Source organism: Eretmochelys imbricata, chromosome 3 (genome assembly GCF_965152235.1).
Source record: "Eretmochelys imbricata isolate rEreImb1 chromosome 3, rEreImb1.hap1, whole genome shotgun sequence".
Lineage (NCBI taxonomy): Eukaryota > Metazoa > Chordata > Testudines > Cheloniidae > Eretmochelys > Eretmochelys imbricata.
In genome coordinates, this window is record NC_135574.1 from 204,352,936 (window position 1) to 204,379,825 (window position 26,890).

The 26,890-nt window shown below is 42.2% G+C and overlaps 1 protein-coding gene across 4 annotated transcripts; it reads right to left on the reverse strand.

Moving 5' to 3' along the window:
- Positions 1–18: 18 nt before the first annotated feature.
- Positions 19–26,890, reverse strand: LOC144263257 (uncharacterized). Of its 4 annotated transcripts, none has more exons than XM_077814124.1 (8): positions 26,692–26,887; positions 24,118–24,266; positions 13,340–14,629; positions 8,960–9,889; positions 6,085–6,179; positions 3,949–4,116; positions 2,960–3,117; positions 19–945 (listed from the first exon to the last, which is right to left on the reverse strand). In XM_077814124.1, the coding sequence occupies exons 3-8, from the start codon at positions 14,626–14,628 to the stop codon at positions 703–705; spliced, it is 2,883 nt and encodes a 960-aa protein (XP_077670250.1). In that variant the 5' UTR covers position 14,629; positions 24,118–24,266; positions 26,692–26,887; the 3' UTR covers positions 19–702. The 4 variants fall into 4 exon arrangements, with proteins under 4 accessions (XP_077670250.1, XP_077670249.1, XP_077670247.1 ...); XM_077814123.1 differs by having other exon boundaries at positions 13,316–14,629; positions 24,118–24,263; positions 26,692–26,885; XM_077814121.1 differs by having other exon boundaries at positions 13,316–14,629; positions 26,692–26,885.

The following is a 26,890-nucleotide window of genomic DNA, read 5'->3' on the forward strand; positions in this document are numbered from 1 at the left end:
CAGCTTCTTATTATTTATTATACATATGGACCTAAGAGATGTCCCATCACCTTTTAAGAAATAATTTTGAAGTTTATTTTACAGTATACAAAGAAATTATATTTAAGAGTTAAAAGCAAATATCACAGTGTCAAGACAAAATGAACCATCGAAAGCTGGGAAACAGCATATACCACCGACTTGTATCATTAAACAGCTACATTCTAGTTGGTTTATAACATTACACAGCAAATATTTGAACATTTTTGTATTGATCAAGAAAGTTAAAAATATTTTACAATAAAATATGTACAAATAAATTAGATACAGCATAGGTTATCATTTTATGTGGATTGTTCTAAACATAATATCTTTATTATAAAGACAATTTACAATAACACTATTATGCATGTGCATGTATATATAGATACACACTCAAAAACAAACATATATACTTTAATTAAATGGGTATTTTACTGTGTGATATATTCAAGATACTTTTTAAAAATAAAATTCTGTACATAGGTCTAACACCTAATTGGCATAAATAGTTTACCATAACAAGATAAAAAACCGCAATGTAACATCTCGTATCAACTGCAAAAAGATAAGAGTATCTCACATAGCTTAAAAATGAAGCAGCTATATTGAAAAAAGATTTGAAATGTTTTCATTCATAGTGTATCAAGAGATTTTATAGTTTTCTGGTTAGAGCAATAAGAGTTACAAGTATAAAAGGGAGTGATCAGCGTCTCGCATGTTAACACTAGATTGCCTCTGTTCTGCTTTTTTTATGCTAATGCTTTCTGGTTTATAAAGTTTACCTTGGTCAACGGACCAAATTTCAGGTGCCGAGTCCTCACCCATACAGACATCTGATAAGGTTTCTATTTTGGACCAATTATGGTCTTTTTTGGTAGTAAGATCTATTAAGAAACTTCTCCAGTGAGCATTCCGGTCATGGATCTAGGGGGGGAAAAAACGAAGATTGTAGAGGAAAGAAATGTTTCTGAATAGTAATTTAAAACAATTGAAGATTTTACTTTCATTAACCATGTTCAAAATGGAATAGGGTTGATTTTAACATTCCAATGCTGCACTGGGATGGGTGAAGGGGTTAGCTGGGCTCTAAAATGTGAGAATGATTCGACATTACTAATTCTGACCTATTTACTGTTCCAGGTCCACTGCCATGACACAGTTTTGGCAGAAATGTGACTCTGAGCACACAGGTGAATGCTAGACTTGACCAATGGAAATTGGGACAGTCCTGATTTTCCTCCCCAAAGAGGTCACTTCAAGGACCCAAATGGCGTCCTAGCGATCTTGCTCGCAGTCCAGTTTATCACCTGGAGCTGTGTGTCCTGTCAGAACTCTGAGAATGCATCTGAAGTTTCAAGAAATGGTAAGACACTGTATCTCGTATCTACAGTATGAGGGTGAAACCACTTTCCACAGCATTTGTGATCAGAGCCCTGCAACCTGACCCAATCCCAGCAGAACCTGATTACAAGGGCTGCATCTGGATCAGGTGGGAAAACAACCGGACTGTCTGTGGCTGGGGTGGGTTCTCCTACTCCTGCCTGTGGCAGGAGCGTGCCCTGCTCCTGCCAGCCACTGCCACCTCGCTGCTCTGCATGTGTTGCAATCACGGAGTGTGCCAAAAAGTGGCCGTGACTCTCATTCCATAGTGCACACAGCACAGTGGGGAGCAGCAGCCAGCAGGCTATGCAGCAGTCAGCACATTCATCTGCCACCATGCCAGCCCCACAGGCAGGAGGTGACAGTGATGCTGACTCAGGTTCGCAGGAAGGATTGGATCAGTTTGGGTCTCAGGCTCAGGTTGGGTGGGCTTAGGTCTGGTTCAGGTCCAGGTTGGGCCTAAAAATTAGGCTCGAGGAGACCTCTAATTGTGATTTTAAAAAAACCCAGCTATAGCAGCATCCGCTTTACATTAGCTAGGTTCTTGTCTTTCCTCATGTTTCATTTCCTGTATGATCAGATTTTGCTGTTTAAAAATAACTGGATTTTAAGACCAGTTTGGCTGTCAGGCCTGAGAATTGGTACGTCATCTGGTCCATGACTGGGGCACCTAGGTGCTACAACGGTATAAATAATAGGTCTGTCAATTAATAGCAGTTAACTCAAGCAATTAACGCAAATCATGTCCTCTGGAATGGTGGTTGAAGCATTGAGGGGCATACAAATGTTTAGCATATCTGGCACGTAATTACCTTGCAATGCCAGCTGCAGCAGTGCCATGCAAACATCTGTTCTCACTTTCAGATGCCATTGTAAATAAGAAGCAGGCAGCATTATCTCCCATAAACGTAAACAAACTTGTTTGTCTTAGCAACTGGCTGAACAAGAAGTAGGACTGAGTGGACTTGTAGGCGCTAAAACTTTACATTGTTTTGTTTCTGAGTGCAGCTATGTAACAAAAAAATTTTCTACATTTGTAAATTACAAGAAATACAATTTCTTTTATCTTTTTTACAGTGCAAATATTTGTAATAAAAAATAATAATATAAACTGAGCACTGTGCACATTATATTCCATGTTGTAGTTGAAATCAATATATTTGAAAATGTAGAACATCCAAAAATATTTATAACACATTTAAATTGGTATTCAATTATTGTTTAACAATGTGATTAAACCTGTGATTAATCGCCACTATTTTTGAAAATCTCACCATTAATTGTGATTATTTCTTGTAATCATTTGACAACCCTAATAAATAATATTAAAAACCTGATGTAATTGTAAATTAGCACCCTAATCCTCCCCCTCATCCTAACAGGATTTATTTTTCATAAGGAATCAAAACTGAAGCATCAACTCTAATCCCTAGTAAATTAAAAAAAATAAAATAAAAAAAAAACAGCTGCAGAAATGTAGCTCCCTGTCCCTTTCATCCCTAATTAAACTTCTGTACTGCAGTTTAACTGCTACAAAGGCAGCAGAGAGGCAACGTACCGATACGTGTCTCCGTAAGGTGGACATGTCTGTGAAGGTTCTCTCACAAGCCCTGCACTTGTATGGTTTTTCACCGGTGTGAATACGCTGGTGACGCCTGAGAGCTCCTTGCTGAGTAAATGTTTTTCCACACTGTTCACAGAAATATGGACGTGTCTCTGCAAATGAACAAAACCCACAACCGCTGAAGATCAGTCCCTTTGGGCCTGATCCTGCAGATGCTTCGGTACATGCTTAAGTTTACTTATGTGAGTAACAGGACTATTTATGTGAGCAATGCTGGATTAAAGCACTTGCACAACACCCCTGGCTCCCACAATCATGTGATGAATATTTCTAGCCCCCCTGGTTGTAAAGAAAAGCTTGAAAATGTGACCCAAGTGAAACTGATCCAGCAGGGCCTGCCTGAGTTTCCAAACAGAGGTGCAACAGCCAATAGAACCAGGGATGTAGCTACCTGGCCCCATCCTCTCTACTAAAGCAGATCAGGCCCCTCTTCTGGTGAATGCTACCCTGCTACTGGCTCCTGCCACCAGTCCACCCTCTGCTAGGGTGATGGCCATGGAGGATGGGCATTTGGGGGAGCGTACAGGGCTCTGGATTGCTTTAATCAAGCTCTGCAAATAATTAAAGTTAGGGATGTGCGTAAGCGTTTGCAGGATAAAGGTCTCGGAGAAAGAATTTCCGAACAAAGAGTCAAACTGCACTTGGCCCAAGGTAACCAACTACCGTACACTGTATCTCGGAGGCAATGCAGGGTATATTAGTTATTTTTTAAATAGTGTATGAATTTTTTTTCCTTTACAAAAAATATGAGTAAGTGTGAACTCTGGCTCCAAATCACTCCCCCCCCACACTATACTTATGTAGCCCATCAAAAAGATTGTTGAGTTAAAGGCTAACGCTCCTTTTGCAAACAATTTCAGATTCAAACTTCCACCAGTATCTACTCATTTATTGCCAAAAACAACATCTGTTTGCTTTGTTACCTGCATGAACGTTACTGTGTTGGGCTAGCGAGGCTCTCAGTCCAAACGTTTTCCCACAAACACCACATTTATAGGGCTTAGCTCCCATGTGGCATCGCTTATGGCATTTTAAGTACTCATTGGTGGCAAAATGTTTTCCACACACATCACATTTAAAGAGACGCTCTCCTGTAAGAAGAACAAAAGACAATCTGAATTCTCTTACCAGTTACCTCCGTAACCTCTTCCTGACCAAGTCTGATGTTCTGTTGTATTTTGCCCGTGCTAATCCTCCTGCTCTCTTTGACACATTTGATCAGTCCTTTCTCCTGGACGATCAGTAACCTTTCGATTTCCATGAGTCTCTGCTCTCTTGGTCTTCAACTGGCTTCCCCTCCACCATGCTTTGTTGGCAACTCTCAGGAGTCTGACCCCTTTTTCCCCTCTTCACCGTATCCCTGCGTGACCTCATTAAGAACAGAACAACAGCCATACTGGGTCAGACCAACATCCGTCTAGCTCAGCATCCTGTCTTCCAACAGTGGCCAATGCCAGGTGCTTCAGAGGGAATGAACAGAACAGGTCATCATCGAGTGGTCCATCCCCTGTCATCCATGCCCAGCTTCTGGCAAACAGAGGATAGGGACACCATCCCTGACCATTCTGTCTAATAGCCCTTGATGGACCTATCTTCCATGAATTTATCTAGTTCTTTTTTGAACCCTGTTATCATTTTGGCCTTCATAACATCCCTTGGCAACAAGTTCCACAGGTTGACTGAGCACTGTGTGAAGAAATACTTCCTTTTGTTTTAAACCTGCTGCCTATTAATTTCATTGGGTGACCCCTAGTTCTTGTGTTATGCAAAGGAGAAAGTAACACTTCCTTATTCACTTTCTCCACACCAGTCAAGATTTCATAGGCCTCTACCACATCCCCCTTAGTCATCTCTTTTCCAAGCTGAAAAATCTCAGTATTTTTAATCTCTCCTCATATGGAAGCTGTTCCATACCCCAGTCATTTTTGCTGTCCTTCTCTGTACCCTTTCCAATTCTAATATATATTTTTTGAGATGAGGTGACCAGATCTGCACACAGTATTCAAGAAGTGGGCGTACCATGGATTTATATAGAGGCATTATGATATTTTCTGTCTTGTTATCTATCGCTTTCCTAATGGTTCCTAACATTCTGTTAGCTTTTTTGGCTGCTATTGCACACTGTGCGAATATTTTCAGAGAACTATCCACAATGACTCCAAGGTCTCTTTCTTGAATGGTACCAGCTAATTTAGATCCCATAATTTTGTATGTACAGTAGAACCTCAGAGTTACGAACACCTCAGGAATGGAGTTTGTTTGTAACGCTGAACAAAACGTTATGGTTCTTTCAAAAGTTTACAACTGAACATTGACGTAATGCAGCTTTGAGACTTTGTTATGCAGAAGAAAAATGCTTTTAACCATCTTAATTTAAATGAAAAAAGCACAGAAAGTTTCCTTATTTTGCCAAATCTTTTTTTTTAAACTTTCCCTTTTTATTAGTAGTTTACATTTATCATAGTACTATATTGTATTTGTTTTTTTAATCTGCGTCTGCTGCTGCTGACTGTATACTTCTGGTTCCAAATGAGGGCGGTGGTTGACTGGTCAGTTTGTAACTCTGGTGTTCATAACTCTGAGGCTCTACTGTATAGTTGGCATTATGTTTTCTAGTGTGCATTATTTGGAAGAAGAAATTCAATGTTGATAAATGCAATTTTGTTGCCCAGTCACCCAGTTTTGTGAGGTCCCTTTGCAACTCTTCGCAATGTGGACTTAACTATTTACTCACTCGGCCTCAGCTGCCGTTTCTATGCAGATGACTCCCAAAATCCCTCTCTCTATCCCAATCTCTTTCTTCAGTCTTGCATCTCAGACAGGCTTTCTGATGTCTACCTATCCAGGTACCCACATGGCCCTCATCATCTAGGTACCTCCTGTGAGTTAAAAATAGAAAGTGCACTTCCCTGCCCCTACCTATTCCCTGCTGTCAAGAGGCTTAGGAATTTGGATCATTTCTGTGCTACCGGGATGTCCTGCAGACAACTTGTATTCAACCTGACCAAATAAAGGGCTAAGAATGGTAGAGGGAGGGGCCCAGAGTGTTTAATTCCTACCTGTATGTGTCCTCTTGTGACCATTTAGTTTGCCTTTGTCAGCAAAGCAAGCTCCGCAGTCCTCACAAATATATGGCTTTTCTCCTGTATGAGACCTACAGGCAGTGAAACACAGAGAGATATTGAGAAAACACAGCTACATAGGCAGTGCTTAATTTGTAATGAAAGAAGTGCCAGGGCTCAAGCAATTTTTTTCCTTTCATAACTGAGGCGGCAAGCCCGGAGGTGCCGGGGCTATGAACTGCCAAGCTTAGACATTCCAGGGCTCAGCCCTGGCAAGCCCAAGCACAAATTAAGCACAGTAGACAGGGGGGATTTTAAATAGCATTTCCTCTTGAAATTAATTTCCTGTTCTGTGGACGTTACGGTCCCGGAGAGTTTGCCTAGATTTTCTATGCGGGAGTTGGCATAAATGTGTTCAGCTCAGCAAGGAAATTGAAGGTTTGCATGCATATTACATCAAAGATGCATGCAGCCCCTAAGGTGTACTGTTGCAATGAATGACCCTATCTGATGCTTGGGATTTTGCATGAATATTGTGCAGGGGGGGAAGGGGGAGCCTAGAAAATCCTTGGTAAAGACATTTATACTCCTCAGATCGAGTAAGTCGGTGTAGCTTCATTAATCTGAAGGAGCTCGGCTGACTCACACCAGCTCAGGATCATTCCCTTACAATGCCTTACAGGGGAGCATGCAAGATTTTCCTCTGGCTGTTCCTTTCTTTTTCTTCCTTCGTGCCTCAAAAGCAGCATCAGCCCTAAGACTCTGTGGCCTAAAGCACGGACAGCCCAACTATACTATTGTCCTATACTGGCTGCTAGACGATACAGCAGAGCATAGGCGCCGACTTCCTCTCTGCCGGATGGGTGCTTGACCCCCCCCCACCCCTGGCCCCGCCCCTGCACCACCCTCATCCCACCCCCATTCCACCCCTTCCCAAAAGTCCCCGCCCCACCCTGCGAGGAGGGGGGAGCTTGGCTGCTGGTGGATGCAGAGCACCCACTCATTTTTCCCCGTGGGTGCTCCACCCCTGGAGCACCCACAGAGTTGGCACCTATGTACCAGAGTGATGAAGCGAATATCCTACTCCTCTGAGAAGCTCCCGATACTGATAAACTCCTTGTGAGAGTATATGTATGCTCTTGCTGTGATCAGCCAGGAACTGATAAAGCCAGGGGTTATTTCAAATAAAAGGGCTGCTTGCCTATCTTAGCAGGTGAATGAGGCAAAGGAGAGAAAACAACAGTGAGTGCAGACAGACAAGACCAGGTGACCTGAAGAAGAGCTCTGTGTGGCTTGAAAGTTTGTCTCTCACCCCCACAGAAGTTGGTCCAATAAAATATGGTCTCATCCACCTGACTCTCTAATATCCTGGGGCCAACCTGGCTACAACTGCACTACATACAACATGTGGTTCCTAGACATTTACACACAAGTATATTACTTTAGTTTATCATCAAGACTGTATTTGTCTTTGGAAGAAAAATAAACCTCACATATAGCAGATATCAATGACCTCACTATTTATAAGTGTGATGAACGTACTGGGGCAGATACTCCGCTGGTGTAAATTGGCACAGCAGAAAGATTTAGTCCCATTGATCTCAATTTAAATACTGGCTTTTCAAAAATTCTACTTTAGTTTTAGTTATCTTGGGCCTCATTGATGGGTCTGCTTTTTCCCCTCTGGCTCCAGAAAGACTAGCCTCTGAAGGTTATTTCTTATGACACAAACAGCAGAGAAGAGCCAGAACTTACAAAAGACTGGCGGCTGCTGCTTTGGTAGTGGTGACAGCAATGTGGATGTTTTCTTTCCTTACGCTAGCAGCAGATCTCTCCAGGCACCTACAGTGCGTTCTGGGCTATTATTCTCAACATGTGTAAATCACACAAACTGATTTGCACCAGCTGAGAGTCAGGCCCTTGGTCTTTAACTCAGGAGGACAGTCCCACTTTTAAAGAGCAAGGTTGCTAAGGAAAATCTTGCACGTTATGTTTAAGACTATCCACATGGAATCTGATTTTAAATGAGCTAAAACAAGGACATTCTGAAGTCAAACGTCCCGCATCTGCAACTTTCTGTTCTGTTTTCACATTCCAGCTCATACTATATAATATGCAAGATCATGCATGGTTTTGAGACGTCAGTCAAAATGCTGCACATTGTACAAGAGGTGGCATGCAAACAAACCCTGAACTTCCTTGATTTCTTGGTGTAATTCTGACTTTCTGGGTTAGATCTTATACCAATGTAAATCAGCAGAGCTCAACAGGACTTTCATGGCATTTTCTATGTATATATCTTAGGCACTTAACACTGAAGTATCTAAGCACCTCCACAATCTTTTTAATGTATTTCTACTCAACACTCCTGTGAGGTAGGGCAGTGCTATTGTCCCCATTTTACAGGTGGGGAACTGAGGCACGGAGAGACTACATGACATGCCCAAGGTCACATACAAAGTCTGTGACAGACAACGGGATTGAACCTGGGCCTCCTAAATCTGAGACTAGTGCCCTAACCACTTGGCAATCCTTCCCCTCTTGCCATTTTTTACACTAGCTGAGGATCTGGCTCAATCTTATTTAGAAGTAATCCCTATATGTTTGCCCATGTGTGAATGGTACTGCTATGTTTTAAGTCTTTCCCAAGGGTGAGGTAATGACCTTGGAGTAGACAAACAACTTTACATAAATAAAAGAACTATACTTTGTTAATCATTGATATTACAGGCCAACATAAATCCCAGCATTCCTCTATTACACGGATCCTGCAGAAAAATGACTGGGGGACAGTGGGTCGCCCAAGGGAAGGTGTGCTGAAACAGGGTGCATGCAGGGTTCAGTAATGGGAGAAGCGGTACTGTAGGCTGACCTGGTGTGGATCTTAAGCTGTGATGGCTGTGCAAATTTGGAATGACAAATGCTACATTCGTAGGGTTTTTCCCCTGTATGTGTCCGCATGTGAAACACCAATGCAGTTCGAGAGCTCAGAATCTTCCCACAGACCGAACACAGTGGGCGCTTCACTCTCCCTTCGTGCTTCCGCATATAATGTGTCCTCACGTCTCTCTTTCTTTTAAATGTAGCATTGCAGAGAGTGCAGGCAAATTGCCTTTCTTCAGTATGGACACACGCTCTGTGCTCTTTCCAGCTATTGTAGCTAGCAAATGACTTGCTACAGATATCACACTGATAGACTTTACCGGGCAAGGACTGATGGACATCTTTGCAGTGATCCACATATTTTTTCCGAGAGACAAACTGCTCATCACATTTATCACATGTTATAACATAGGCAGACTTCTTAGTTACCCGGGCCTTAGTTACCTTCTTTATTTTAAAGTTTTCACCCGATTCATTTTCTTCAGCATCTTTATCATTAGAGGAGTCATCGTCATCATCTGTACTAACATCCTCGTTATCTTTACCACCATCTGCTTCAGAATAAACTGCATCGTAATCTCCCTCCTCTTCCCCCTTCACATTAGTTCCTTCTTCATCCTCATCCCCATCTTCATTTTCATCTTCTCTGTTAGCTTCAGCTTCATCATATTGCCCCTTCCTTTCTTCCCCTTCATTGCTGCAATCCACTTGTGCATTAGATGAGCTCTCTGGTTCTTCCTCGTAGTCCATGGCTTCTTTGCTCCTGGTAGCTTTTCGCAACCCAGTATCTGATGCTCCAACCCATCTTTCTTTGCTAATATTGGTTTCACAGTATGTTGCATCTGGTCTATCTGCAGGTGGAACTACCATCCAGTAGACTGGCATAAGCTTCCTGTCTTGCCCAGATTCATGTATTTTTCTGTTAAAAACAGAACACAACCATAGTAGGTTAAACACCTGGTTTTATATGCATGCACACCAAAGGAATCGGGTTTCTCATATTCATTTTAATGTTGCCTTTCACAAACTAGTAGAACATCTAGAACAAGAGAGCAAGGAAATATTGTAGAAAGGTGAGACCAGATAATTAACGATAACTGAAGTGTCTTATGCAAGTTATTCTGTGAAAGCATTACTGAAACCATTGGGTATCCTTGCTTTCACAGTTAGCAATGTATACTACACTGAGGGACTGGCAGAAGTTTAAAACCAGAAGGTCATCAGGAAAAGACTCTCTCTAAAGCAAATTTGTGTGTTACCTGATTAATATCATGATTTTCATGATTAATATCATGACTATAAATTCAGTCTAACAAATGGGTTCTTACAAATACAACTTGACATCCTCTTGCTTTACTTTTAATTAAATTAAGAGCAATTAAATACTAAATGGCATACTTTTAAATATCTACTGCATTTGACCCTTAGTACCTCCTTAAAGAAGCACATTATATTTGCCACATTTGACCCTGAAACACTTTGTGTGTGATTCTCAAACAACAAAACCGATGTTTCACTCTAATTGAAAGGTTAAGAATTTCATTGTAGGCCATTTGTGATTTCTCCACAATGCAAAGGCACTATTCAGCTCTAAGATACATGGAAAAAATTCCCATTGTTTTCACACAGGACGTGTGCATGGGAAGGTGGATAAGAACACAGAACTGGGATTCATCACTTCAGCATAATCTTGAGTTCACGGTTACAATACAGTGACTATGGAAAGATATGCAGTGTTTGGTTTTTAAACAAATTAGAAATGTCATTGAAGGTGTAAACTTCATGCAATGACATGCCTACTTTGTGCATGCAATTATACAAAGCAAATCTGCGTACTGTTTGTGCAGATAGTCAATTATGGTAATCTGTCTTTCTAACAGTGTTACTACAGTACTTAGTGCAACAGAATCCCAATACTTAACTAGAACCCTTAGGCACCATCATAATACCAATAAACAAGAACATAACACAAACATTTTCTTATAAAAATACTGGCAGGTGGCAACATCTCTATTTGTGTAAATTGCAGCACCAACAGGTTTCTTATTAATTTAGGACCAGAAACAGAAACCCTTATGAACACTGAGATAAGGGTATCAAAACCTGTCTCAAAGAAATTGGTAATCCTGCATAGTCTAAATTTGAACTCTTAACAACCACAAATTTAAAACAAATTATTTGGGAGATTTCTGCATGAGTTCGATCTGCTTTCCCTCTGCAGGTGATAAGATAACACAGAACATGAGACAGAGTGCCACACTGCATTCTTTTGAAAGATTACAGTTTGTGTGCTGGGCACACCAAAGACTGATACTGTGTAACTGCAACTGCTTTAAAAGTCTGGAATTATCTGCTCATCCTGCTATTGTGGATTTCACTCCTACTCTACTACTTCATTTATTTTTCTACTCCTATGTGTTCAGTCTGCATTTTCCTACAATTTAGCCTCACTGAACCCTCTTTTTTGAGCTCACTGTTTATACTATATAGAACCTAATTCTTTCTGTCAATCACACTTCTCTCCCTTAGTATCCTTGTTTCTTTCTCACTACACACATCATTGTCACACAAAAGTCTCTGCATGCAGATTTTCTTCAGAAACAGACGGATGGTATCTTTTTACATATGCAATCTCATGAGGGGATTCTTTAAAGTGTCAACGTTATTGATTTATTACATGCATTAATAAAATTTAAGAAAGAATTATATATATATAGGGATAAAATTATTCTCTGTAGTTGCATTAGCTAGGATAAAGCTACAGGGGCAAATAATCCTCATGCTTGAGTGGAAGTATGGTCTCATGGTGAAGGTGCGGGACTGGACTCAGAAGATCTGGGTTCAATTCCTAGATCTGCTACAGGCTTCCTATGTCATCATGAGCAATTTTTCTGTGTCCTAGTTCCCTGCTGGGAAAATAATACAGCAGGGTGGATTTGATTTAAATCACTAGTCAGGAAGACTTGATTTAATCATGGTTTTTTACATAAAAGTGCATTCTTGTTGGTTGTTATAACCTTAATACATATTCTTCACAACTCAGAAATAGATGTAGGTTTCATTTTTAGAAGGTACGCACTATACATTTTTAAAGTGATTTATTTCAAAAAAATGTCAGATTAGTTTTACAGCTATATCAGAAAATGAATGACTGTTTGGTTATTTCATTTACCAAAGGTAACTGAAGCAGATATTTATGAAGTCATTGGGAGGTGAACTATCTCCAATTCAACAGGCTAATCATCAGACCAGTTTCCTACCTGGTGGCTGCTCTAATTTATGCCAGCTGCCTATGGCTCCAACATGGGTTATGGCAGTCAGATAATGAGAGTATAGGGATATACCCCCTATACATCCACAGGGGGCGCGGTGAAGTAGGAGCATTATGGTGGCATGGTCTCAACAAAGGATTCCTCCATACTGGAGCCATCCTCTTATTGGCAACTATTACAGTTTTAGGGCTGCTTTGAGTTGACTCCAACACAGCAGATCTGGGCCCAGGATTTCAACTGTACAAGACTCCGGAGAAGAGAACAATAAAAACGTATATATTTAAATACCTGTCATATAACCTAACATTTCTTTTCCATATTTAATAGTGCCAATACCTCAGGACCTCCCAAAACATGTACATCACTTATTTGACTTGGCCTTTTCCACGGCTGGGGAAGCAGAGGACTCCAGAGGGACACAGAAAAGAGGACAGAGGTATGAGTATGAGGGTCATAATAGGAGGACTGAATCTCTGAAAAAGTCTGAAGAGGGTCCTGGAATCACTTCAGGACTCAGGAGGGCTGTAACAGCTGAAAGTCAGGAATTCTGTCCTGGGCCAATGGCAATTCTATATTTATGCTCTCATAAAAATCAAATTCTGTCTGTTTGCAGATCTGGAGACTGCTGTGAAATGTTACTGATTCGTTTCTGGTCAGTCAAGTGCAGAAAAGGCCTGTGTGAAAGCCCACACTACCTCGACACAGCCTGCAGTGCATAGGATCAAATAAAAATAGATTTGTGATCATCGTTAGCCAGGTCTTGCTCATTTTTAGCACATCTCAGTTCTCCCGGGCTCATGTTTAAAACCCAAAGGCTGAGACATGCAAAGCCACTAAAGGGGATTTAGCTGCACAACTCCCAATAATTTCAATGCATTTAAATCCCCTGCATGGCTTTGAAAACATCACCCCAGAGCTGTTGCAAACTGATAATATCCTGACCCAAAGCCCACTGTAGTCACTGGAAAGACTCCTATTGCCTTCCAAGTGCCCAAAGAACCTAGCTCTGAAGCAATCAGGATCTTGAAAATACTCCTCTCTTAATGTCCACACACACACACAAAATGCTGTACCTTACATGGGTATTGTAAGCAGACCTCTGAGCAAAACTGGCTGGGCAGCGTTCACATTTATAAGGTTTCTCTCCAGTGTGGGTTCGAATGTGAACTGTCAGGCCACATTTGGAGCTGATAACCTTGTTGCAGTATGGACATGCCTGGGGATTCCTTTTCTTTTCATGCACCCTCCGGATATGGTCATTTATATCCTTCCGGCGCTTGAACCTCTTGTCACAAAACACGCAAGGGAAGCGTCGCTCATCATTGTGAACTGTGAGGCGGTGCTGCCTGAGGTTCTGGCGATTTGAGAAGAGCTGGTCGCACATATTGCAGCTGTGTTTGAGGACTATGTTGATGTCGTGTTCCAGCTCCATGTGCGACTGATAGTGTTTGATGAAATGGAATGACTGGTTACACTTCTCACACGTGTACATTTGTGGCAAGACTTTTGATACGTTGCGAGGTGATTTCCTGCGTTCAGTTTTACTGGGGCGCTCAGAAATTAAACTATTTTCATCCTCCTCCTGGCCAGGGAGCACATTTTTGATCACTATGCAGGTTTCCTTTGAGTCTGACCGGTTTAGGGCACAATGGCTTGTCTTATTTTCCTCTGGGTTGACTGTATCCATGCTAATCATCTCACCTGTCTCTATTTTGTTCTGTTTGTCTGACTTTGCCATCCCAGCTTTCGACTCCAGAAGATCTGTCCCGCCTTTATTGGGATTTGCAGGTTGTCCATCAACAATCTCATAGTCTGGTTGCAATTTTCTGCATTTCTGGCTGTCCCAAAATTTTCTCTTCATGGGTGTCGCCCCAATTTGGGAAGAATCATTCACTTCATTGTCTTCTGCTTGCTGGACACGAACCCACTGGGACCCACCATTTTCACATATCTGACCTTTCAAATGGACACTCAAATCTAAGGCTTTTCTACCCTCCGCCTTCATTTCTTCACAAATGTCAAGCAAATCCTTGCACTCGAGTCTCTCGGCTACCTCCTTCATCCGATGCAACTTTTCTGCGTCAATCTCTACTTCTGCAGTGTAGACGAATTCCAGAAAGGAGGTGAATTCTTCTGTGTATATGTCCTGTAGAGTCACGGTGCAATTCTTAGCATCCAACATCTCACCGTGAAGAAAAAGCCCCTTAAAGTAATTGCTGGAAGCAGCCAAGACAGCCTTGTGAACCAGAAACTCCTCCTGGATCCCTAGGTGTTCAGTATGGACCGTCACATCACAGAGGTGGCCAAACTGATAAAGCGAATGCAGTGCACTCAGAAGGTTTGAAGCAGCAACTTTGGATTTCATTAGAATTTTCTTCTTCTCCATCCTGCCAGAAAACAAAAGCAAGAGTCCATTAGAGCACATCTCATCCACCTGCACCAATCATTTTCATATTCATCTTAACTGCAAAGCAGACCATCACAATCACTCACACTAGAGATTGAGAGACTCATTGACGCTTGCTCTCTTATCTTCTAATTCACAAAGCTTGACAAAGACTATAAGTCTATTGAGGTGACTGCTGTCACCAAATGTACTTTGTTAATTTATCGTGACAGGCTTAACTTTAATTATTTAGGATAATCCTTCACTGTAAATGTTCTGTAGCATGTTTGGCAAAATAATTAAGTATTAGTAAAATGAGACCAAGGAACTAAATTGTAAAACTCTTATACAGTGCTTTTCATCTGTAGATCCCAAAACACTTTACAAAGGAGGTTACATATCATTCCCTCCATTTTACAGAGGGACAAACTGAGGCACAGAGAGGGGAAGTAATTTGCCAAAGGTCACCTTGCAGGCCAGTGGCAGGTTGCAAACTGAGTCCCAATCCAGTATTCTACCCAGTAGGCCACACTACCTGCATGACAGCAACAGGCGGTTAAATCTTTGTTGAGCAGAGAGTCTAGCGGGTTTTTAATGAGCATACCCAGGCTAGGAGATTAATGGTGCGAGTTTGTGAGGTTCTACTGTTTGCAATACTTAAATTGTATGACTATTACGTACAGAAATATATAGAACATGCAAGGAAATAAAGACACAGATCTGGTTTAAAATTTTAAAAATGTTGACAATATTTTGGCAAAAAAAACTGAGAAATTCTTGCTGGTTTTCATTCAGCCTAGAGGGATTGAAATTTTGTGATTAAAAATGTCAATCGTTTTTCACACAAAAATTCTGCATTTTTCCAACTATCTCGACACATCCTCTAAATATTATGGCAGTAAGAAAGAAGCTTGACGGTTCTGTGCTTTTCTGCCTCTAGACGCACAAGACACTAACACTGTGTCTTAAACTATAAACCCTGAGGAGCAAAGATAGTCTTTTTGTGTGTGTTTGTACAGGTCCCAGCACAATGGTGCCATAATACTGACTCGGGCCTTTGAAAGACACCATAAATGTTTCCTAATACCATATAAATGCATCAATTATAGTACTGGATATCATTATTAATGAGGAATAAGTTATTGATCAAGGAATCAATTCTGAAGCACTTAGAGGAGAGGAAAGTGATCGGGAAGAGTCAGCATGGATTCACCAAGGGCAAGTCATACCTGACTAATCTAATTGCCTTCTATGACGAGCTAATTGGCTCTGTGGATGCGGGCAAAGCGGTGGACATGTTGTTCCTTGACTTTAGCAAAGCTTTTGACACGGTTTCCCACAGTATTCTTGCCAGCAAGTTAAAGAAGTATGGGCTGGATGAATGGACTATAAGGTGGATAGAAAGTTGGCTAGATTGCCGGGCTCAACAGGTAGTGATCAATGGCTCCATGTCTAGTTGGCAGCCGGTATCAAGTGGAGTGCCCCAAGGGTCGGTGCTCGGGCCGGTTTTGTTCAATATCTTCATAAATGATCTGGAGGATGGTGTGGATTGCACCCTCAGCAAGTTTGCAGATGACACTAAACTGGGAGGAGAGGTAGATACACTGGAGGGTAGGGATAGGATACAGAGGGACCTTAGAGGACTGGGCCAAAAGAAATCTGATGAGGTTCAACAAGGACAAGTGCAGAGTCCTGCACTTAGGACGGAAGAATCCCACGCACCGCTACAGACTAGGGACCGAATGGCTCGGCAGCAGTTCTGCAGAAAAGAACCTAGGGGTTACAGTGGACGAGAAGCTGGATATGAGTCAACAATGTGCCCTTGTTGCCAAGAAGGCCAATGGCATTTTGGGATGTATACGTAGGGGCATTGCCAGCAGATCGAGGGATGTGATCGTTCCCCTCTATTCGACATTGGTGAGGCCTCATCTAGACTACTGTGTCCAGTTTTGGGCCCCACACTACAAGAAGGATGTGAAAAAATTGGAAAGAGTCCAGTGGAGGGCAACAAAAATGATTAGGGGACTGGAACACATGACTTATGAGGAGAGGCTGAGGGAACTGGGATTGTTTAGTCTGCAGAAGAGAAGAATGAGGGGGGATTTGATAGCTGCTTTCAACTACCTGAAAGGGGGTTCCAAAGAGGACGGATCTAGACTGTTCTCAGTGGTAGCTGATGATAGAACAAGGAGTAATGGTCTCAAGTTGCAGTGCGGGAGCTTTAGATTGGATATTAGGAAAACTTTTTCAATAGGAGGGTGGTGAAACACTGAAATGCATTACCTAGGGAGGTGGTGGAATCTCCTTCCTTAGATATTTTTAAGGTCAGGCTTGACAAAGCCCTGGCTGGGATGATTTACTTGGGGATTGGTCCTGCTTTGAGCAGGGGGTTGGACTAGATGACCTCCTGAGGTCCCTTCCAACCCTGATATTCTATGATTAATAGGTTATGTCAATTCCACTAGCCCCATATGACCCAGGTTAGTACTCCTCACCCTGAAGAGTTTTCTTCATAGGAAGTTATGATACCCACGGTGCCCGATCTGAAAGGTATAAGATGGGGTTCTCCCCTCTTTGAGGTGGATTTAGATATAGGTCCAGATGGTTCATGCCAACTCATTTCAAAACTAAGTGATGAAAATGCTAAAACAGTCACTACATTACCTAGGACATTAGTAAGGGATATGTAGCTAGGAACTGATTTTGATCACTATGTTATCCATTTAGTATCTCCAAGATACATCCCATAGCTTTGAACAACTCTGATAGCACACAGTAATGCCCCAATTCTGATATTCTCACTCACACTGAGCAGTACTGTACTCCACTACTAGAGCCAATGCAGTCATTAAGACTATTCTTGGAGTAAGGAACTGTTCAGTGTAAGTCAGGGTTTCAGAATCTACCCCTAAACTGGCAAACCTTTGTGTATGAGCCAAAATATCTATATAGTGGGTAGTTACCCACTATTCCTCATAACCTTTAGCCTACTGTGGTATGCTGAGATTCAATATAATTCATGGAGTAAATTACACTGCCCCAGTTTGTTTGGCATGTGTTACCTGTTCTACCACTATATGTTCCCTTATAGTGCTAGGAAAACAATAGCTTTAGGTTGGTGTCTCTTGTGACAGGTATAGGTCTTCCCTTGCTACAAGTCCTATCCATACAGAGTAGGTACACTCCAAATTCTTTACCCAGGTACCTTTTAGTTACTACAGGGGCTCTTAGTAGCATAATATAGTACGGTGATGTTAAACACCCAGCCAGAGGGCCTGATCTGACCTATTAGATGTAGTTATGTGGCTTTAGAGTAAATTTCTAGCCCTCCCGGATGCAAAATTAACCTCCCAAATGCAAAACAATTACAAACCAATGATGCACTGCTGTCCTCCTTAGTCTGCAGACAGCCTGAAACGACAACTTGGAGGTGTGAACTCCTTTGCTCCAATTCATCTCATAGTGATGTTAACTTAAGAGCATAAGTGACACATGAAATAGTTAATGGTACGTAATCACTGACAATTTTATTGTATGACATGGGGAAAATGGTGGAAGTGAATGGGAAGGAACTGGGCTTTGCTGTAGGGAAGGATATGCAGAGAAAAGATAGGAGGAGACAAAACAAGAAAGAACAGTTGAGAGAAACAGAAAGAGAAGGAAAAGAAACAAGGCAGATATAGTGGGTGTCCTAAGAGTAAGTTAGTTTTCACACTGAGCGATTGATGAATGTGGCTTTAATAAGAACAATAAACTAAATATGCAGTTACTAAATCAAGGCCAGATTCCACCCTTGATCTTTGTGGGGATCTTCCACTGACAGCACTGGGAGATCCACTGTAGATTGAGGGGAGTGTGGAATCCTACATGAAAGCCCAAACAACAATTAAAAAAGGCATTTGGCCCACTCCAAAAATGAGTTTGACACTCCTGGTCTAGTAGAAGTTTAAAAATTATTATTATTTAATGTGTGTTTACTTAAACCGTATAACTTAGTTATAACTAAATTTTAGAACCTAAAGAGGAGCACTAGGCCAAAGCAAACAGCTGGAGTGGCTTTCTCTTGCTTGTTGGCTCCGTTTTACAGGATGCAAAAGCTAGGCGGTGCAGTTACTTTCACCTTGATGTTGGAGTGTTTGCTTCTCAGCCCAGTAGTAACAATTGGCATTAAATTACATCAAGTTTTACTTTTGTTCCTTATGTGAATTACGTTTGACACGACATGAAGTACATTACTAGTGTACGTAAAATGTGCAAATAAGAGGTCAAACATGCCTTCAACATACCATCCCGTGATGCATAAACATCGATAGACACCATAATGAATGCTTTTGAACAACAAATCCTGTTGTTGCAGTTGCAATATTCTCAAAGCTAATGCAATAAAGACAGCAATAGTTAAGCAAATTTTAATCTGCAAGGCATAAATAATTCATGATTTGTGACTTACAAAATAACTTTAATGCACCGTACACATTTCCTGGCTGCTCTGTATTCCAGGGTTTCTTAGCAACTTGTGACCAACTATATTGTTCCAGGGAACACATTTTTAGGGATGGAATAGGGTTTTATTCGAGATTTCTGTTAGAAAGACAATGATAATAAGCAACCTGGAATACTTCCGAACACTCCATGCCATTAATTTTTATTTAATTTAGGGCTCAATCCGGCTAACACTTATGTATGAGTAACTTTACGCATGTGAACGGTCCCATAGAAATCAGTGGAATTACAGATGTTGGGAAAGCTACAAGCTGTGCGTGTTTGTAGGACTGGATCCTTATTCATCCATCTGATTTGGAACAGAAAAAAATATGCTCCTCCATACCAGTGAATTTAAAAAAGGGGTTTATTTAGAGAAGAGGGAAGCAAAATACCTTTGTTAAAGGAAAGTAGTTTTCAGAAGAGTAAAAAGATGAGCGTGTATATTGGACTATGTCACTGCAGGCAGAAATTGACCCATTAGACAGCTTAATCTTATTCTTACCAGCACAAGATTGTTCATACACAGATTTCAACAAACATACAGTAAACAACACAGCAAAAGGCACATTTTAAATTCTTCTGAGCAAAGATAGTCTCTTCCTATGCATTTGTACAGCGACCCAATCCTTCCTGGGGCTTTTGGGCACTACGGTAATCCCAATAAATACTGATGATTACTCAACATGTATATTGCAGTAGCTCCTAGAGCTATATATGTGCACCCATATAACTCTTTGAGGCAGGGACATTCATTAGCAAAGAATAAGTAGTTTCAAGATGCCTACAACTCTGCCACTGCATTGAGCTTTGGGTTGAAATTCGGCAACTATTTTCAGCCAATGAAAACAAACTTTGAGTAAAACTAAAAAATGCCAGTGGCTTCTACAGAAGTCTCAGTTTTGACAATATATGAACACAACTTTATTTCCTGTTATTAAATTCACAAAAGGAAGGAAATTGTCAAGTAATTGATCTGATTTAAAGGTACCGGGCATTCGTGGGGGCAAAGAAGGGTTACAATTAAATTCATGGCATTGCCTCTTTTTATGTCATATGATCTGTGGTCCCTTTGGCCTTAAACTCTGTGACACTGACTACTGCACTGTACATTCACTATACTTTCGTTTGATGAAAAAGGCATCTTGGTCTTACCACGTCTGACAGCATACACTCAGTTTTCCTTCATTATTGTTGTATATGGCTGCATCCCCCATTATGGCTCCAATTCAACAGAGCATTTAAGCATGTGCTTATGTCCCATTGACTTCAATGGGACTTAAGCACATGCTTAGATGTTGTGTTGAATTAGGATCAAAACAAACAGCTCAAGAGGAAATTAAGCCCACTTGATGCCAAATACAGCACTTCTACATCTTGTAAACATTTTTCTGTGATACTCCTATAACCTGTCTACCAGTTTTATAGATCAATGACAATAACTCACTTCAGTTGTTTCACTGAGTGGTGGCAGAGGAAATGAAAAGCATCCTGATTTTAACCAAGACAATTAAATTTGCTTCCTGAACTGTTTACTGTATTCCATTTTTTTCCTTACATTTACCATGAAAATACTTTTAATTACAGAGATTAAGATCTGCAGTTATAGCTAGTTGTCCAAGGCATCTGGAAAGTATTTAAGCGCCGCTGCAGTCCATTGAAAGAAAAACGGTCAGTATTACTCCGGAGTATGAGAATCTGTATGTTTATGATTAAGGGATGAACGACCAAGACAAAAGTAAAGGAGTACTTGTGGCACTTTAGAGACTAACCAGTTTATTTGAGCATAAGCTTTCGTGAGCTACAGCTCAGATCACAAATCACTGTCTTCGATTAAAACAATAAAACAAAATGGCTTCACAACATTTAAGAGCTAGAATTTGCTGAAGGCAAACAAGTATGCTGCAGGTATCAACGTGGATAGCCAAGTCTGACTGCTAGGAACTAGTATACTTACAAAGCATTGATCTTGCAAACTGCTGAAAGAAGTGCAGACAGCCAAGTCATGCTCACTATTTGATCAACACATGGACACACAGACTGAGTCTAGATTTCCCTTGTTTTAACATTTTCCACCATCACAACCCCTTCATTCCCTTGCAGAACACAGCCCAAAATGACATACCGTATAACTAATATAAGATTTCTAAAAAACAATGGTAAGGCGCTTATAAAACAAGTAGGGCTTGCTGAAATCTCTTATCAGATTATAAATTAACTCTTTACTCCTCTCTTTTAAGGCCCTGATCCTGCAACGAGCTATGCAAGTGGGACCCCTGTGCACACGTGAAACCCATTGACTTCAAAGGGGCTTCCAATGGGTAGAGGGGTCTACTAAAGAGAGCTCACTGCAGGACCCAGGCCTAAATTAGGGTTTTTTAAAATGTCTGAATGCTCGCAGGGTCTGGTCCAAAGCCTAATAAAGTGAATGGTGGTGGAGGTGAAGTGGCTTTCCACTCACTTCAATGGGCTCTGGATTAGAGATGGTTGGAAATTTTTCATCAAAATACCTGTGTTGACACTTTCAGAATGCAACATTTCAATTTCTCATTTCGATAACTTGTTTTGAAACAAAATTTACTGTTTTTATTTAAAACATTTTTAGAAGTTAAGAGCAAAAATGTGATCTAAATGAAATGTTTCAATTTTATCAAAATGAAACATTTTGATCAACCTGGAACAAAATTTGTTGAGAATTTTGTTTCACAGAAAATTTTGAATTTTTTGTTGCTGTTGTTTTCATTTGGTTTTGGAATAGAAGAATTTCAAAATCATAAAATTTCCCCTGAAATGGAAAATCTGGTTCCTACCAAGCTCTACTCTGGATTAGATCCTAATGACAAGCAAAGAGTAATGAAAAATTCCACTGAGAGCCATCAAAATGAGGACAGCAAAGCTGCAATGTTATAGTAAATCCTCCACTGATTACAAAAATGATTTTATTACCTATTATTTGTATTACTATAGTGCTTAGGAGCCCTAGTCATGTACCAAGACCCCATTGTGCTAACCCAGTGGTTCTCAACCCACAGCTGTGGCCCATGTGACATCCTCAGGGCCATACAGGTAGTATATATATTGTGTGGATGCAGCCCACATAACACAGAGACCTGCATATACGGCCCACAATGGTAAATAAGTTGAGAACCACTGCTCTAGGTGCTGTACAAACAGAACAAAAACAATGTGTTAATGTCATACAGTAACATTAGTACATCATTTATGTAATAAAGGGCCAGATTCTTGTCTCCATGACACATGGCAACTCCACTGACTTACTGACATAAGTGTATGAGAGCAAAATTTACATCAAAACATTGCATTTAAACATTTGCTTGTGTATATTTTGCCTGTAATTCCCAGTGGGGAAGGAATAACCACTCTACAGAATCATCTCACGTGCAAGATCGAAAAACTAGGCTACAGAAAACGGAAGTGGCATAACTGAATCACTGCAAATGTCAATATATATCTCACTTCTGTTATTATGGAATCCTATAAAGCTCCAGGAACAGCTCCAGTGTTTTTCAAAAATAAAACACAGGCAATTTGAAGCCATGATTAGAAGTGATTTGTGTTTGCTCCATGCTATATTATGGTGTTTTTAGTACACAACAAAGCAGTCAGCAACAGCTGTGTGCTTGTCTTCCGGGTAATTTTACATTATAAATGAAAGGGGTAAAAAAAAAAAAGAAAAGAAAAGAAAAGAAAAGAAAAATGTGGTCTGCAAGAATTGGACAAACATTTTTTTCTAGGGTCATTTTTTCCCCCCTGGACTTTTACCATTCCGGCCTATTTCTGGATCACACTGCCTGTCATTCTCTATGGACCAGAGACTCAACTAATATATATTTTGCATAGCTCCCTCCACTGAAGTGAAATCAGTGCAGCTATGCAGATTTACACTAGCTGAGGAGCTGACCCTGAACTGTTTTCAAAACAGAATTCTTTGGTGGAATTACTTCACATAAAACTTTCCAGAAATCTATATGCTCTGCCTACTGTGAGATATATGTAATTTTCTGACTGCAAGTTTCCCCCATTCTCTGTTACATCTTCACTTCTCCAAGACCTTTGCATGACATATTTCCCTATGTGAAGATCCTTTTAACCTAATATTAGTCACATACATGGATGAATATGTAGGGGCCCTGACCCTGCAGATGGATTGATACAGGTGGACCATAACATCTGTGTAGAACCCAGCTGACTTCACTGGGGCTCTGCACGGACACACGGGACCACTGAGGTGGATCCAATTGCAGGATGAAGGCTGTAGTGAACTATACAGGATATACATTTTTAAGAATACACACCACTCTCCTGAATGGATAAGAACTGGCTAGGGCACTGAACTGAGACTCAGGAGACCTGGGCTCAATTCTTAGCTCAGCTCTGCCCACAGGGACTTTGGGCAAGTCACAGTCAATCCTCTACTTCAATTCTTCATGGGTAAAACGAGGATATTTCCCTATCTCACGTGGGTACTGTGACGATAAAATCCATTCATGACCAGATACAGTACACTCTTGTTTACCCAGAGGGCCTGGCAGCCATCCAACACTTTCGGATAACCTAGTGTTTGCATAAACAGAAGGGCTATTTTGAGCTGGATTCTGGCTGGGAAGCAGCAAGGGTATGTCTACAATGCAGCGGGGAGCGAGCCTGTGGGGCTCAAGCTAACACACTAAAAATAGCCGTGTGGACACTGTGGCTCGGGCTCTCAAACCCACCCGACTCCCTAGGCTGGACAGCCCAACCTCCAGCCTGAGCCCCAACATCCACTTTCGCTCAAGCCCTGCTAGTGGCTACCTGGGCTGGGAGGCTTGCTCCCAGCTGCTGTGCAGACATACCCCATAGGTCCGGGAACAGCTGGGTGTGACAGACTGAAGAGTCACTCAGGGATGTTGCTTTACTCGACTGGCTGCTGCTCTTGCCATTCCAGATGGTGAGCCAATGAATGGTGATGCTGTATGTACCAACCTCTCCCCTGAACACCTTGCCTACCTTGTGTCTGTCCCAGTGCTCAGGCTGCCTTCCCGGGGCTATGCCTGACCACAGTCCCTCAGTGATGACTGCCCCATTGATCACTGGGAGGGGCCAAGTTTCATCTGCGGGGCTCCGAGATGGGAGGGGAGCGCTGACCAGAGATGCTGCTGTAGAAACAACCACAATAGTTACACATGCTACACTTTGAACTGGACACAATGTTGCAGCCACAGAACCACATTGTGCGTTGATACATTAATTTACCCTACGGCAGTAAAACAGATGCATTGCTGTAAATTATCTTAGCACTAAGAGGCTAATGGAGAAGTTATAAGCAGATGATTAACTAACATGGGGGACACACTCTGGACTTGGATAACTAGGACTTTTGGATAAAGGGAATTTGCATAAGTGGGAGTGTATAGCACTATGCTGAAAAGGACCATTAAAGTACAGCTAGAAAGCCTTGATCCTACAGACATTTAAGCAATTGATTAAGTTTATGTGCCTGAAGGGTTCCACTGAGTTCACATGTGTAAAATTGGGCACATGCGTAAGTGCATGCAGAACTGGGGCTCTGATTAGCAGGATACAAACAAATGCATGATCTGTCACACAAACTTTTAAAAAAAAAATAAATAGATAAATAAATGCACCTCCCGTCCATAATTTTCGGGCCATCACAGTTTTGGACTGTAAAACTTGGACCATTTAAGGAAACTGTATTTTTGAAAAAAGGTTGATTTATCTGGGTCTTGCTAAAAGATAACTTCAAGAGCAAAAGTAGAGACAATAAAATTAAACTGCTTTAAAATTTATCCCATATGGGGGTGACTCCCTCCAAAAGTCTGAAACGTGGCAGGTCTGCACATCTAATTGCTCACAGCAGCATTATAAAGGGACACTGTCCTCTGGCAAAACAAATAAATCACAGTTCTGTCTGAAAGTTTTGTGCCCATTCTAGTTACGAGTCACATCCTAAAAGGCTAATCAAAACAGATTAGAGAAAAAAGTTATTTGCCTCCCTTTTCTCAGTCCGCTTACTTTGCACACTACAGCAGTTTAGATAGTCCGTTTCACTGTTTTCCCTGCAGTCCCTCAATCTCAGGCTTTAAAAAAGAAGGTATTGAAATACTCTGACTCTCCCTTGTTTAAAGGTGCTGGTGTAACACGGACAGCAATTTTAAAAATTAGTTCCCAATCCTGCAAATGCTTAAGCATGTGCTTAATTTTAGGTATGTGACCAGTGCCACTGAAGTCAAAGGGACTATTCACATGCATCACATTCAGCATTTGCTGGCAGGATCGGGGCACAAGCCAGTACAGTGTGGGGAGTAACATGCATGGGAGGGGCTGGCACAGCAACACAAACGCTATTAAACACCATGGAGCGCTCTACCTCAAGTTGCCACCTGTACCAGTTTTAACTGAGCAAAGACATGGAGCCAAAGGCAGGTGCCAGGGATGACATGTGGCTAGCACAGCGGCAATTTGAGCTGCAATGGCGGGGGTAGTCATGCAGCCATCAGAGCAGGGCTTAGTTAGAGGGGGCCAGGGAGCCAACAGGAGTCGGGCAACTATCATGCAAAAACCCTTCAGCACAGGATTCAGTTGTGGCAGGCAGGAAGGTAGCAGTCAGTGTTACCCAAGACTTACCCTTCCACACAAGGATTAGCTATAGGGGACAGGGTCCCTGAAAAAGCCCCCAGCCTTAGCCATCAGCCCAGTGTCTGTCTATAGGAGGGGCAGGCAGAATATAAAGCTATAGGGGCAGCCCCCGACCTTACCCTTTGGCACAGATAAGGGACAGGCTAGGTATAGCTACAAGGGCAGCCCTAGCCAAATTACTCATCAGCACAGTGTCTGTCTATAGGGGCCAGGCAGAATATATAGCTATAGGAGAAGCTCCAGCCATATTATCCAGTGGCACAGTGGCTGCCTATCAGGGCTGGTCAGGATATAGCTATGGGGTTGGGCAGGGTATAGTTATAGGGGCAGCCCCAGCCTTCTCCATCAGCACAGTGTCTGCCTAGATGGGGGTGGGCAGGGGATAGCAATAGGGAGCAGCCAGGTTATAGCTATAGGGCAGCCCCCACTCATCAGCACAGTTTCTGCTTTCAGGAGTTGGGCAGTGTATAGCTACAGAGAGCTGTCGAGCTATGGGATAGGCAAGATTTTAACTATAGGGGCTATAGGGGCAAGCAAGGGATAACTATAGGGGCTGCAGAGCTATGGGGTAGGGAGGGCATAGCTACAGGGGGCTGTACAGCCATAGGGGAGGGGGGCTGTACAGCCATAGGGGAGGGCAGGGCGTAGCTACAGGGGGCTGTACAGCTATAGGGGAGGGCAGGGCGTAGCTACAGGGGGCTGTACAGCTATAGGGGAGGGCAGGGCGTAGCTACAGGGGCTGTACAGCTATGGGGAGGGCAGGGTGGAGCTATAGGTGCTGCACTGCTATAGGGGAGGGCAGGGTGGAGCTATAGGGGCTGTAGTGCTATAGGGGCGAGGAGGGTGTAGCTATAGGGGAGGGCAGGACGGAGCTATAGGGGCTGAAGGCTACAGGGGCGTAGCTATGGGGCAGCCCAGCCTTACCCTGCCAGGCGGAGCGCGCTGCTCTCGCGCAGTCTCATGGGGCTCGGCTCCTGCCCGCGCTCCGCTCCGCTCCGCACCGCCCCGCCAGGCTCAGCAGCGCAGGTCTCTCCCCCTCTGTCCGCGCGATGGTACAGCCCGGGGAACCGCGCTCCGCCTCCCGCCACGGCCACCATAGCTGCGCCGCGGGGGCCGCTCCACC

Excerpts from the sequence above, each read along its gene's own strand:
- LOC144263257 (XM_077814123.1), bottom strand. The coding sequence starts at position 14,628 with ATGGAGAAGAAGAAAATTCTAATGAAATCCAAAGTTGCTGCTTCAAAC. Across the intron at positions 4,117-6,084 it reads TCACAAGAGGACACATACAG|GAGAGCGTCTCTTTAAATGT; the intron begins GTAGGAATTAAA and ends TTCTTCTTACAG. Across the intron at positions 3,118-3,948 it reads ACACAGTAACGTTCATGCAG|AGACACGTCCATATTTCTGT; the intron begins GTAACAAAGCAA and ends GTTCATTTGCAG.